The sequence below is a fragment of the Garra rufa genome, chromosome 17, assembly GCF_049309525.1.
Source record: "Garra rufa chromosome 17, GarRuf1.0, whole genome shotgun sequence".
NCBI classification, from domain to species: domain Eukaryota; kingdom Metazoa; phylum Chordata; class Actinopteri; order Cypriniformes; family Cyprinidae; genus Garra; species Garra rufa.
The window spans coordinates 19,564,216-19,579,766 of record NC_133377.1 but is presented as its reverse complement, the minus strand read 5'-3'; the positions used below and the strand labels follow the sequence as shown (position 1 = coordinate 19,579,766).

Sequence of the window (15,551 nt, the reverse complement as noted above, 5' to 3'; positions counted from 1 at the left end):
AATTTGGACTGCAATGTCCATTTCAACCACTACCTATCAATAAATGACATATTGCACATTTAGATGTCTTAACCATGTTCCCTTTAAGGGGAGACACTGCAGGCACCTGCTTTTTCAGACTAGTGGAAAGAAAACACCCAAAAGACACAAGTGTTTCTTTTATAGCACTTTATCTATTTGTGTCAATAGATTGCAATACAATTAATATTTTTAAATCCCATTTTCTCTACACTGAACCATAAATCTCCACTTCAGTAGCACTAACACACACCAACTTTACATTTTTATTCCTGTCTATATCCTGAAGGTTTTTACACAGGGATTTGTTCATATATAATTTGCTTGATTATATACAACATTTTATTGACAAAAATGAGATGCCCAAAATCCCCTCTCTAAAAACTTTTGACTCTAATGTGTCAAAAAAATTAAACAAGAATTTTGAAACTGACTTTATCCAGTGTTTAGATTTTTGTACTAGAAATGTATGCAAATTAGCACAGATTTTATTAAATAATGTCTCATTTGCATATTTAAACCTAACATTTTAGAAAACTTGTAATGCAAAAAATGTTTGCAAATATCAATGTAATCAATCAACTGGGTAAGTAAGGTGATAACAACACCTGCAGTGTCTCGCCTTAAAAGCACATCAACAGATATCAAAGGAACATTTTTGTTAGTTTTGAGCAAATAAAAGTTACAGATATTTAGCCTATTCAAATATGTTGATAAAAATCATTGAAACAAAATCCAACCAAGCCATATTCAGCTGTAATGGCGTTCAAATGCATAAAAATATTATTCGAAGTAAAGACGGAGTATGCTGATATTTTTTGTTTATAAAACAGCGAATCATGTCCACATTGATCATGTCGGGCACAGTTTTGAGTGTTCTTTTGTTTTTTCTCTTGCAGATCATGTGTCGTTGCTCCACTCCACTTGATAACTCTGTTAAAGAGAAGATTTCCATGTTCTGTCATGTGGAACCTGAACAGGTTAGTCTAGATCCTGCTGGACTGAAGATCACCAAGGAGCCTCATAAATACATTTTTTACAAACCTCAGAATAACTGGCATTATAACAGTATCAATAGCATGTTTATCAAGAACATGCTGACAAAAAAAAACATGTAAAGGCACTGATTTCTGCTGAAACTGATCTAAAATATGTCTCAACAGTGGGGTGTCATTCACTAATATTTGCAAGGATTATTTATTGGTTTCTATCTAACCACAGAAGAACTGCTCATGAAAATCAGTAAGCACATATTGTGAATTAACCACATTGTAATACTAACAAATTTGGTGTGTTATGAACAACCATGTGCCCCAAGGTTGATTTGATTAATTTGCATAAAACACCCAAACCATGTGCAAGTAAGGGCTTTCTTTTTATAACTCATTTCTTTTTTTTTTATTTTAGTATGGGAGTTATTAATAAATCATGGTTTGAAAACATCCATACACACATTTCATGTTTAAAGTTGTTTGTTAGATGAAATCCAATAACCTCAATTGTTTTTCTCTGCAGGTGATCTGTGTACATGATGTATCATCCATCTACAGAGTGCCACTGCTCTTAGAAGACCAGGGCGTTGTGGGATATTTCTGTCGCAGACTGAATCTGCCCATTGAAAACAGACCCAGGAAAATGCTTGCAAAGTGGAAAGAGATGTCAGACAGGTTAGTACCAGAGATGGCCGCTCGAGTTAGTGACAGACTCAAGTTGCACTAGAGTCGCATTTTTATAAACTTCAGACTTGACTTCAGACTCGACCTAAAATGAAAACCCTGAACAGAAACAGTATTTTGTCACATGACCTTGCATGGTTTTTTTTTGTTTTGTTTTTTTTCGGACCTCTGCTTGAGAGAAAATACAGAGGTCGTTGGATCTTAAATTGAGTAACCTGACTTCTATCAAAAAGAAATACTTAATTTATATGGTTTTGTAATATCTGTGTTACATATTTCCTTATGTGTCATGGTAGAAAGGACTTTGCTTACAGAAAAACAATTTTGAACATGGTAATGGATTAAAACATAAGCAACAGACTGGATGGATGTACATTGAAGGAACACTTTTTTTGGAAATAGGCGCATTCTCCAACTCTCCCCGAGTTAATAAGTTGATTTTTTACCGTTTTGAAATCCATTCAGCCGTTCTCCTGTTCTGGTGATATCACTTTTAGCATAGCTTAGCATAGATCATTGAATCCTATGAGACCAATAGCATCGCGTTCAAAAATGACCAACGAGTTTCAATATTTGTATTTTATTTAAAACTTGACTCTTCTGTAGTTATATCGTGTACTAAGACCGGCGGAAAATGTAAAAATGCGATTTTCTAGGCTGATAAGATTAGGAACTACACTCCCATTCCAGCGTAATAGTCAAGGAAGTTTGATGCCGTAATATGGCAGTAATATCACGCAGCACCTGAAATTAGTTCCCAGCTAGGTAACTTCCAATGAGGAACGCTCCCTGTGCATGCAGTTGGTCACGTTGTGCTGCGATGTGCTGCGTGATATTACTGCGCCTGCTTCGGCCATGTTACGGCAGCAAACTTCCTTGACTATTACGCCGGAATGGGAGTGTAGTTCCTAATCTTATCAGCCTAGAAAATCACAGCTTTAAATTTTCCGCTGGTCTTAGTACACAATATAACTACAGAAGAGTCAAGTTGTAATATAGGACAAATACCGAAAATCGCTGGTCATTTTTGAACACGATGCTATTGGTCTCATAGGATTTAATGATCTATGCTAAGCTATGCTAAAAGTGATATTGCCAGAACAGGAGAACGGCTGAATGGATTTCAAAACGGTAAAACTCAACTTATTAACTCAGGGAGAGTTGGAGAATGAGCCCATTTCCAAAAAAAAGTGGAGTGTTACTTCAACCTTTCAATGTAATACCTCTTTAAAAAAAAAAAAACACACAGATTATAGATCATATATTTTGTCTATAGCCTATAAAACATTTTCATAAATAGGAAGATTTCAATACATGAGGATTCTAAATGGGATTTTTTTAGTGAGCCTACAGACTCCCAGTCATTTACTAAAAAAGGCTTGTAAATGACTTGAGACTTGACTCGGACTCCAGGTTAAAGACTTGTGAACATTTCTGGTTAGTACCACTCAAAACTTAGGAATGATTCAGGATCAGTTTATACATTGAGATATATTGAGCTATCATAGATCATGTAGAGAAGGATAATACAGGTCTTTTGAGATTTGTTTGAAATATAAAATAAAGACTGGCAAAGGCTCTTTAAATGTTTTCGTTGTGTTTGAAATGGTAGGTCAGACAGGCTGTTGGAGCAGTGCTCCATTGCTCTGGTGGGGAAATACACCAAGTTCTCCGACTCGTATGCCTCCGTGATCAAAGCCCTGGAACACTCCGCTCTCGCCATCAGCCACAAACTAGAGGTTAAGGTGAGTGAAACCTTTCAGATTGAGATTGAGAAGAATAGATTATCTTTCACCTGTTTAATCCCACCGGTCAAAATAGTGACCATAAAAAAGGTCATTTCTAAAGCTCTAAAAACCTTACTAACTGATGTTTAAGTGCACTTCCTGCAAATATGGAAAAAATAAAGGGTCTCAATTAAATGTGTGCAGTTTCACATGAATAGTGCAAATTGGCACGTGACTAGAGAATTGGCACCTTGAGAAGATAATGGCTGCATCAGAGCTCCAAAACGAAAGGCTAGTAAAGTATGTTAATAAAGATATGACAGATTTTTGCTACACATTATCTGTAAGGTGTCTAGTATTAATATATGTATTCACATATATTCAGTTTTGTTGAGTGTGGTCATAGATTGAGTTATTGTTATGTCAGTGTTCCTATCAATGTTGTATAAAGTTTTTTTTTTTTATGCAAAATAGTAGAATGTGTTCGAAGAGTTCAAAGTAGCTGGGCTAAGATATATAACAATTTTTATGACTGCAGAAATATGTTCATTCAGTGCACACATTGCACTCTCACAATTGTCAGAAACACATCAATCAAATAATTATTGAATATTTCAAAGGGTTACTAATGACACGTCATTTGGATATTTTCATGTCTGGGAACAATTTGGGATTAAACGGTGTAATCGAAAAGTATTAGTTTTCGATTTTGGCTTCAAACGATGATGAAAATACAATAATCAAGAGAAAACGATTATTGCTCCCGATTCCTCCTCCATTCCATTGGTGCACTTTCGCTTCTTAATAAAAGGCCAGTTTCACATGCAAATCAGTTGATCATCGATAGGTTTCAAAAACGAGTAGTCGAGTAATTGGGGGCGGGGTGTGTGTGAGGGGCGGGGCATGGCTGTAATGGACATAATGAAAATATCTTAAGACTGTTAGGAAAATAAATGTTTTTAAAATTAAAATGACGTGAAAACCTTTCTATTAAAACATGAACACATGATTAGAACACTGTTGGATTATGATTATGATGCAGCAGTGTTATTAAAAAAGACATCTAAAAAGGATTAGCTGCCTCAGGTGAAGCTTTAGTGACCTTATGCCAATAAACTGAAGCCTGATCTATGACACATACTATGACATAAATCAGATAAATTAGTATCGTTACAACTTGTATCTGCACAAAACATGCAAATGCCAGTGAACTTAAAGCAATGGTTCGGAGTAGATTTGACTACATTGCTATGCACTCCGAAGCCCATCTAAATGCCCCACGTAAAAGTCCACCTACTACATCAACGTACATGCTTTTCCCAAACCAGGGAAGTGACGTCGACTTTGAGACTAGTAGGTAGGGCTGGGCGATAATTCGATAACGATAATTATCACGATACAGATTTTTTTCGATAAAAGGATAATGACAGTTCGATAAGCGCTCGATAATGTTTACGCACTCTGCTTAACGCAGCGCAGTATATTTACAGCCACAGGGCTCTACAGTGCGACCATTTCACTCGCATTTACGACTAAAAATTAGTACGTGCGACTGTAAAAAAATATTTAGGAGCACCATGTGCGACTGTCCCGATCAGCATATTTGTGTTTGCGCTCAGCGGAGCTTCAAAGGTTTCTACGTGTTTTTGCAACGTTGAGTAATGTATCACAGACAGATCTCACCAATCCTTTCATAAATAAAGTGTAGAGAGAGTGTAAATAAGAGAGTGATTGTGCAGTAAAGAGAGCATCGTTGTTTATAATAGAGCTTTGTGATATGGCGAACTAAGATAAGTGACAGCTTTTAATCATTTTTAAGGGAGTTTGTAAATGACATTGATCTAATGCAGCAGTTAAATAAACAAGAAGTTATTATTAAGTGACTTTGACTGACTACAACACTATTGCCTGATTTGCTTTATTTCGTCCTCAAAAGTAATCTGAAACAAGTCACAACTGCGCGCATCTCCATTCAAACACAGCGGTGTTTCGTTTATGAATGAAACGTGCGTTTTCAATTGAATCTAATGAAATGATTCAATTTCCCATTCATAAAGACAGTCACTTGCTTTATTCCTGAATGAACCATCCGTTCAAACGAATCAAAAGAATGATATGATTCAGTAAATAAATCCGTGTCTTGGCGACACCTGTTCAGGGATTTAAATCTTTAATATTTCTGTAATAATTTTATATTTTAATAAACATTAATCCATGATTCTGATTGCACTCATGTCACCCCTGAGCCTCATTAAACATGAAAAGGTAAAAACAAAGGTAAAAAGCAAAATTCCCCTGTAAATCACTTTGAGGAGTCTAATATCACCTCGTAATAGGAAGGCTAATGTTTTATCAGAGTTTTGATTATTGTTTAGAATGTGCTCCTAGCAAGAAAAGAAAGCGTAGAGCCCTGAGCCATTATTTTTTTTTTTATTTATATTGTCAGACAGCTAAAACATTTTACAAAATGTGGTAAATCAGCCGCACAAAGGGATTGGCACGCTGAAAAGATTAGTCTATTCTTACATTTTTGTTGAATGATAAATATACTTAAAAATCACTTAAACTCTGCATTTACAGTCAGAGCCATGTTACAAGTGCTGTATCATATTACAGTTCTTATTTTTTTTATAAAAACGTTTTATATATTCTATTAATATTAATAAGATTGTATTTATAGATAATATTGTAGATTTGACATTTATCGTGATAATTATCGATATCAACTGATATAAAAAAAATTTATCGTGATAATTTGTTTTACCATATCGCCCAGCCCTACTAGTAGGGATCAGGTAACAGTTGTTTTTAAAACACTCATGGTGGACTTACAAATTTTCCGATGCAGCGTTTTGTGAGTACATACCCCATTTACACTACTGTAGAAGTTTGGTAAGATTACGTGCACGTCTAGTGGTGCAATTTACGAGATACATCACATGTACCATGTACGGCTGTAGCAAGCCATTCGACAAGCTCGAATATCTCCGTCGGTGTTCGACTAAGTTAAAAAAAACTTCGGATGGGGCATTTAGATGGGCTTCGGAGTGCATAGCAATGAAGTCAAATCTACTCCAAACCATCCCTTTAAGTTACATGCTAGAGAGAGAGCGAGAGCAAGCCCCCCGCCGCGATGCGCTTTCATAACAGCATGCTGAAACACGGGCGAGGACAGAATATAGGTTTGCACAAAGTCATTACAAACATTTATGGCAGATTTGTGCTATATTTTCATCTGTATCATTAAGTGATTCCATAAATCGCCTGCACGTTTTCAAAGCCATACGAATTGAATTGTGCCGATTGTTGAACAAATATGATGAAAAAAGTATTGCTGCATTATTATAACATCAATATTTATTTATTTTTTTTTTTTTTTAAAGAAAGAAACATCTAAAAGCAGTATGACCGTCTCAAGTAACTCAGTCGATATCTGGCATTGCATTGAAGCATAAAACTAATCACTGGTATGCAGTGCATTCAGCATGTAATAAATGTTAATATCCCAACGCATCCTAATAGATTAGGCAGATATGCATGTAGCTAACTTAGACTTCGAAGCTATGCAAATCTTTCTTCTCACGTTGATATTTTGGACTGCATGCTAAACAGTCAGAGCTCAGGGTGTCGCCCAAAGTGTGCTACGACCGATCAGAAAAAATAAATATATTTTTTCCACGACCAAGTACTTGAGAACTTAATCGCTGTTGCACATCCCTAATTTGAATGAGCTAATCTTTATCTCCAATTCTTATTTCTTTCTCTAGTATGTAGACTCTGCAGATTTGGAGGTCAGTACGCTACAGGAAGAGCCTGTGAAGTACCATGAGGCCTGGCAGAAACTCTGCAGCGCGGAGTGAGTAATAATTCACGCTCTGTTTAATAATCCTAAAATATACATGGCTGATTTCATGCATTTTAATTAGTAAAAATTCCTTAATGGTGTTCTTTTATTGAGGAGGAATTGGATACAATCTGCACACAGTATCAGTTTTCGCCTGTTATCCTGATGTGGTTTTCTAATATAATTGCTGTGGTCTCTCAGCGGTATTTTAGTACCTGGAGGTTTTGGAGTACGAGGGACAGAGGGCAAGATACAAGCCATTAACTGGGCTAGAAAACAGAAGAAGCCTTTCCTGGGTAGGACCTCATTAAAATTCATTCAAACTAAATGTCCTGCAGTGCCTGTGAATGAAACACATTTGTGCCGTTCATCTTTCAGGTGTGTGTTTGGGGATGCAGCTTGCTGTTTGTGAATTTGCTAGGAACATGTTGGATTGGAAAGGTAAAATCTTCATTCGCCCAAAAAGGAAAAAAAAAAAAAGTACTGAATGTTTACAAAGCAGCACTGAACAACATGTGACTCCTGTTTTTCCTAGATGCTAACTCCACAGAATTTGACCCAGAAACTAAGCATCCTGTGGTGAGTATTGGATTTAGTTTAAATGTGTTTTAAACAGAAGCAAATGGAACAGATGTAATGATTAGCCCGTGTTTGATTGGTCATCTCTCAGGTGATTGACATGCCAGAGCACAATCCAGGGCAGATGGGCGGAACCATGAGGCTGGGGAAAAGGAGAACCATTTTCAAAAGCAAAAACAGCATACTTAGTAAGTACTTTTGAAATATTATACCAATAGACATATGTAATAGAGAACTAGAATTATGTAAATGTATGAAATGTTTGCTTTCTCTTTCTTTCAGGAAAACTTTACGGAGATGTAGATTATGTAGAGGAAAGACACAGGCATCGCTTTGAGGTACATTATCTACAATTTATATGACAGTATGTGTAAAATGTACTACTAAAAGAACTGAGATATACCTGACCCAAATCACTTCTTACCTGAACCCAACGTGACAGACCCGATGAAATTAGACGCTAGTCCGACCCAACACGATGGCATTTACACTGTCACACAGTACACCACTGACATTTCAGCAACCGTTCCAGTATATCTTCCCAAGGGACAATACTATAGAAATGAAACTTAGATATATTTTAGAGTAGTCAATGTGCAGCTTGTATAGCAGTAGAGGTTTACTGTCCTCTGAAAATAACTCAACATACAGCCATTATTGTCAAAATAGCTGGCGACAAAAGTGAGTACACCCTAAGTGGACTTGTCCAAATTGTCAATATATTGTGTTAGCACCATTGTTATCTGGCACTGCCTTAATCATCCTGGGCATGTAATTGACCAGAGCTGCACAGGTTGTTGCTGGGATCCTCTTCCACTCCATATGGAACTGCTGGATGTTAGACACATGCTTCTCCACCTTACACTTGAGGATGCCCCACAGGTGCTTAACAGGGTTCAGGTCTGAAGACATACTTGGCCACACCATCACCTTCACCTTCAGCTTCCTCAGCAAGGCAGTTGTCATCTTGGTGGTGTGTTTGGGGTCGTTATCATGTTGGAAAACTGCCGTTCGACCTAGTTTCTGGAGGAAAGGCATCATGTTCTGCTTCAGAATGTACACTACATAATGCAATCCATGTTTCCCTCAATGAACTGCAGCTCCTCAGTACCAGCGGCACTCATGCAGCCCCAGACCATGATGCTACCACCACCATGCGACTGTAGACAAGGCATATTTTTCTTGGTACTCCTCACCAGGGCATCGCCACACATGCAAACCGACTTGTTGCAGTGTGCGGCGTATGGTCTGAGCACTGACAAGCTGACCTTCTACTTCTGCAACCTTTAAAGCAATACTTTCAGGCACTCATGCATCTGTTTTTGAAGCCAGATTTTGCACCTGATGCGCAGAACGAGTGCTCAACTTCACTGATCGACACTTGCAAGGCCTGTTCTGAATGGATCCCATCTTGGAAAACTCTGTATGACCCTGACCACTGTAGTGTAACTCGGTTTCAGGGTGTTACTGAACCTCTAATAGCCTTGGCCATCTTTGTGGAGAGCAACAATTCTAATTCTCAAATCCTCAGAGAGTTCTTTGCCATGAGATGCCATGTTGAACATCCAGTGGTCAGTATGAGAGAATTGTACTTAAAGCACCAAATTTTAACTGCTCTAATACAAGATACACAGATTTGTATGGTCCTGTCAAGCTGACAAAAACATAAACATGATGAATAGGACATGTGGCTTTGCATGGTTAAACAACATACTGCTGTTATCACTTAGGGTGTACTCACTTTTGTTGCCCGCTATTTTGACAATAAGTGCTGTATTCTAAAATATATCCATGTTTCATTTCTATAGTATTGTCCCTTAAGAAGATTTGCTGAAATGTGAGGGGTGTAAATACTTTTGTGACATACTGTAGGCTATTTTCAAACCCGAATATAAACAGCATTGACGTGCACAGCCTGCAGCCCCACAGTCTGTCAGGGAACAAAATGGTGTCCTGCTGACTGATTTGGCCACTGCTCTAGTACTTTTATTTATTTATTTACTTATTTTTACTGCTTATTTTTGCCTGTTTGATGGATACATGCTATTTCTGAGTTTGGCTTCCAATTGTGACCAGAGGATTTGAAAAATAAACATGATAAAAACATTTCATCGACATAGTGTTAATTTCGTCACCTATTTTTAATTTAGTCTTAGTCTTAGTCTTGTGCCAAATGTCCTTGTTAGTTTTAGTCATATTTAGTCATTCACATATCTTTTTTTGTTAGTCAAGTTTTAGTCGACTAAAAGTCTCGTCATTTTAGTCTAGTTTTAGTCAAAAGAAAACTCAAGGTATCTTAGTCAAGTTTTAGTCGACTAAAAGTCTTTTAATTTTAGTCTAGGTTTAGTCAAAAAATTGTAGTCTTTTTTTTTAAATAACACATTATTACTGAGATTATTACTGATACACTGTATTTCAGTAAAAAAAGTGTTTCACATATCTCAAACATTGGTTAAATGTCATAATTACCTGACAAAATACACTTGTTGAATGATTTTTGTTGAATGCAAATGTTAAACGTGTCTGGTTTTCAATTTCTGATTTAGGAGACACATTCACAAATGATTAACCCTTTCAGTAGTGAGTTTAAAATATTCTAGCGGACCCCTGAGAGTGAGTTTTTTTTTTAAGCGACCGTTATTTTAGAACGTTCGTCCTTATTGTTTCCATGGCGACGCATCAAGCTTGTCACGTGACACAACACAGACACAATAACACTGTATGACAGATAGATCGCTTTTATTCCGTTTTTCCTTTTTTATCCAGAATACTCACACACTTACTTACCATGCCATGAACTATCTAATATTCCGATTCACAAATATGTGTGAATTAGTATGTTTCGTCGTTTAAAACCCTATATAAATGATCTGGATCGTAATCTGTAACGTGAGATGGGAGCCGTATTTACAGCACATATACATTCATCCGTTTCTCCCGAAATACATGCAAGTAGGTGGCTGGTGAACTAGAAGAGGAATAGAGTGAACTTTTTAGTTACTAAGCCTATGTGTATGTGACATGAATAAAACACATCGGCAAATTATATTTGAATAGATTGTTTTTTGCTGCTTCCATAGACCTATGTGTGTATTTTACAAACTCTAAATGTCTCCTTTTACTAGTACTTATGTGTATTTAAATGTCTGAAACCTAAAATAAGCGTTATGTGGTTAAAAACACTGCATAGTTGTGATTATATGACAAGCTCAGAGCTCGTCCGTCTCTGGCTCAGCGCCAGCCAGTTTGAATATTTTAAAGCCGTAACAGCTGATGAAAAAGCAGAGACGATTGTAGACGAAAATGAAGAGAGATTTTATCTTAGTTTTTATTTTATGCAAAACATTTTCGTCTCGTCTTTTTTCGTCAACAATAATGCATGTTAATTTAGTCTTAGTCAGCGTTTTTGGACAGTGGTGCAGTCTTGTCATCGTCTCGTCTTAGTCATGAAAAAAAAGGTCGTTGACGAACATATTTCGTCTCGTCTCGTCTGACGAAATTAACACTACATCGACAGCCTAATCATGTCTACAACGTTCAGATCTAATTGGACCCTTGAAGACCTCTAGTTGGTCCTATAATCTAATATCTTGTTTATAATTGGACTGATAACTCAATCAAACTGGAAAGCCTTGATGTAAACCCATCAGTTGATCCAACTGGAATGAACCTTAAATGATCTGATCAACAGGAGAACGTTAAACATGTAAATGCTTAAATCAGACTATTTTATCAGGTAAATTCCTGAATACCATGCACTCAGGCACCGTACCATGAAACACTGAAATATAATTACAAGCACTTCATACGTTTCAAAGGCTTTTATCGACAATTACATGACATTTATGCAAAGAGTCAGTATTTGCAGTGTTGGCCCTTCTTATTCAGGACCTCTGCAATTCGACTGGGCATGCTCTCAATCAACTTCTGGGCCAAATCCTGACTGATAGCAACCCATTCTTTCAGAATCACTTCTTGGAGTTTGCCAGAATTAGTGGGTTTTTGTTTGTCCACCCGCCTCTTGAGGATTGACCACACGTTCTCAATGGGATTAAGATCTGGGGAGTTTCCAGGCCATGGACCCAAAATTTCAACATTTTGGTCCCCGAGCCACTTAGTAATCACTTTTGCCTTATGGCACGGTGCTCCATCGTGCTGGAAAATGCATTGTTCTTCACCAAACTGTTGTTGGATTGTTGGAAGAAGTTGCTGTTGGAGGGTGATTTGGTACCATTCTTTATTCATGGCTGTGTTTTTGGGCAAAATTGTGAGTGAGCCCACTCCCTTGGATGAGAAGCAACCCCACACATGAATGGTCTCAGGATGCTTTACTGTTGGCATGACACAGGACTGATGGTAGCGCTCACCTTTTCTTCTCCGGACAAGCCTTTTTCCAGATGCCCCAAACAATCGGAAAGAGGCTTCATCTGAGAATATGACTTTGCCCCAGTCCTCAGCAGTCCATTCGCCATACTTTTTGCAGAAGATCAATCTGTCCCTGATGTTTTTTTTGGAGAGAAGTGGCTTCTTTGCTGCCCTTCTTGACACCAGGCCATCTTCCAAAAGTCTTGGCCTCACTGTGTGTCCAGATGCGCTCACACCTGCCTGCTGCCATTCCTGAGCAAGCTCTGCACTGGTGGCACTCCGATCCCGCAGCTGAATCCTCTTTAGGAGACCATCCTGGCGCTTGCTGGACTTTCTTGGACGCCCTGAAGCCTTCTTAACAATGCAGTGGAAAGTTTTTTTCGGGATTAAGTTAATTTTCGTGGCAAAGAAGGACTATACAATTCATCTGATCACTCTTCATAACATTCTGGAGTATATGCAAATTGCTATTATAAAAACTTAAGCAGCAACTTTTCCAATTTCCAATATTTATGTAATTCTCAAAACTTTTGGCCACGACTGTAGATACATTTTTATATATATCAAGGCAAACTTTTGTTCACAATACATGTATTGCACATGCAAGCTGATAAATAAATTGCAGAATTTGAAACTTGGATTGAAATCGATTCATTTTGACTGATGAAAATTAGTCCATGTAAACTTACTTGGTACTTGTATTTGCATTTTTTTTTTTTTTAAGGTGTAGTAGCATGCATGAACCAATATTATTTCTTCTGTATGTGCAGGTGAACCCAGAGCTGAAGCAGCATTTTGAGGACAAAGGCTTTCATTTTGTGGGTCAGGATGTGGAGGGTGAGAGAATGGAGGTCATAGAGCTGGACGGTACGTGAGGGGAAACTCTCATACAAAATTCATTAAAATTCACACTGTTTTGAAAGCATATTTGCCACTTTTAAACATTTTATATGTGCTGATTTAAGAATAGTGTAATCACTTATTAACATTCTTTAGGGATGCACCGATATTAAAATTCTTGATTCTGATTACCAAACATGATTTTTCATCTTTTTCCTCATAAATAGCCAACATTTATTTTATTTTTTTTAGTTTTGTCTTGCTTTTCAAAGAAAAAAAAATCAATTACAAAACAATTAAAAATATTTACTTATCACTGAACATTTTTAACATTCTAGTAGACATTCTAGCCTACCAACAAACCACAATTTCACTTAAAATTAACAAGTTAGTAAAATATTATTCTCTGACCATTTTCTTGAATCACTCATGTGTTTTTGATGTACAAATTAATGCAGCCTAGCTGAGCAAAGGAGAACGTTATAATAAATGTATTAATAGAGCTGTTGTAATGATTGTCGTTGTTTTCGTCTGTTTAACGGAACAAGAGTCAAATTACAATATTTATGAATGTTGACTTATTTTGGCGTAAACCCGCAAGAAGACCTCAGTACTACTTTTTGCTGACAGCAGCAGATTTATGAATGATTCTCATTACAAACATTGTTATATTGAGTATCTTTTTAAACCCTTGTCATAACCATTCGTTTTGTGCACAGGGATACCATTGGGTTGGAGCTGTACAGTCAAAGCACCTTTATTTATATAGTGCTTCATACAATAGAGATTGTGTCAAAGCAGCTTTAGTGTTAAACAGGAAATAATGCTTTAATGGTATAGACAACACTATGATATTTATGTCTACTTCATTCTCCTGACAATCCTTTTGTTGTTGTTGTTGTTGCAGATCACCCATATTTTGTTGGTGTCCAGTATCACCCTGAATTCACATCCAGACCCATTAAACCGTCTCCTCCGTACTTCGGCCTGCTGTTGGCCGCTGCCGGGAGGCTTCCAGGTTATCTTCAGAAAGGCTGTCGGCTCTCACCACGGTACGGACTGATGTTCCCCGACGAGCACAATTTCTCTCACCCTTTGTCATCCAGAGATGTGTCCTAATAAAAACGGCCTCCACTTGGAGACAAACCTTCTTCAAGTTGCAGATTATTTAGCGTTATTATAACAGCCATCAGAACTCTTGAACAAGCTTTGCATGACAAAAGAGTTCTTCTTTATTCACAGTGAAACATACAGTGACCGGAGTGGCAGCAGTTCTCCAGACTCGGAGATTGCAGACTTTAAACTACGTTCACTTGCTCAGGAATGAAGAGGTTAAGGGTATGTTGCAACATTGTCTACGTTTACATGGACACCAGAAATCGAATTGATGACCTTATTATTCTGAATAAGACTGTATTATGATTAAGGTGTTTACATGAGTTGCTTTAGAATATTCCCGTTTTAATAAAAAAAAAAAAGTACATGGATCGATTAAAATGTACAGATAATGTACTCACCCCCTTGTCATCCAAGAGGTTCATGTCTTTCTTTCTTCAGTCGTATGGAAATTGTTTTTTGTGGAAATCATCTCCATATAATGGACTTCTATGGTGCCCCCGAGTTTGAACTTCCAAAATGCAGCTTCGAAGGGCTCTAAACGATCACAGCCGAGGAAAGAAGGGTCTTATCTAGCGAAACGATGGGTTATTTAAAAAAAATAAATACAATTTATGTACTTTTTAACCTCAAATGCTCATCTTGTCTAGCTCTGTGTCGAGAATGAAAAGTATATCAATTGTAAACGCATTTCTTTTCAAAAACGGTTAATCGTTTCGCTAAATAAGATCCTTCTTCCTCAGCTGTGATCGTTTAGAGCCCTTCGAAGCTGCATTTAAACTGCATTTTGGAAGTTCAAACTCAGGGTCACCATAGAAGTCCATTATATGGAGAGAAATCCTGAAGAAATCCTGAAATGTTTTTCTCAAAAAACAATTTCTTTACGACTGAAGAAAGAAAGAAAGGGGGTGAGTACATTATCTGTACATTTATGTTCTGAAAGTAAACTACTCCTTTAATGACACACGACATTACGTCCACATGCGACGCTATCTGATGTTCCCTCCAGAATTTCACGTATCATACACTTTTGGGTGTTTCATTTTTAATTTTACGAAAGCTTCAAGTGCAGTTAATTATTTGTCTTTCTATATTTGCATCATCGTTTCCCACTTGGACCAAACCAGGGCTCTGGATTGTGACACAAATGGTCGGATATGCAACAATTTTGTGAGAATGTATGAGCTCCAAAGTGTCTTCTCCATACAGCGTGCATTTCAGAAAGCCAGTTTATTTTTACTTTTTTTTCTTTTCTTTTTTTAAATGTATTTATTTGATTCCTTAATGTTTGCTGAACATCCTGTAATTTATTAGTCGGTATATAATACAGCACGTGATGTAGGCCATGCCTCGACTTATTTGTTTTTGTTAATAAATGCTATGTAG

At 37.2% G+C, this 15,551-nt stretch overlaps 1 protein-coding gene across 1 annotated transcript in view; it reads left to right on the top strand.

The window, feature by feature from the left end:
* The window catches only part of ctps1a (CTP synthase 1a), a 47,513-nt gene that overhangs the window by 31,010 nt on the left and 952 nt on the right, over positions 1-15,551 (top strand). The window contains exons 7-18 of the mRNA XM_073821721.1: positions 918-998; positions 1,534-1,685; positions 3,307-3,439; positions 7,189-7,277; positions 7,467-7,561; positions 7,644-7,706; positions 7,801-7,844; positions 7,936-8,032; positions 8,127-8,182; positions 12,980-13,076; positions 13,957-14,101; positions 14,292-14,387. Coding sequence (XP_073677822.1) covers positions 918-998; positions 1,534-1,685; positions 3,307-3,439; positions 7,189-7,277; positions 7,467-7,561; positions 7,644-7,706; positions 7,801-7,844; positions 7,936-8,032; positions 8,127-8,182; positions 12,980-13,076; positions 13,957-14,101; positions 14,292-14,376 — 1,137 coding nt within the window. The 3' untranslated portion in view covers positions 14,377-14,387. The remainder of the gene's footprint in view (positions 1-917; positions 999-1,533; positions 1,686-3,306; positions 3,440-7,188; positions 7,278-7,466; positions 7,562-7,643; positions 7,707-7,800; positions 7,845-7,935; positions 8,033-8,126; positions 8,183-12,979; positions 13,077-13,956; positions 14,102-14,291; positions 14,388-15,551) is intronic.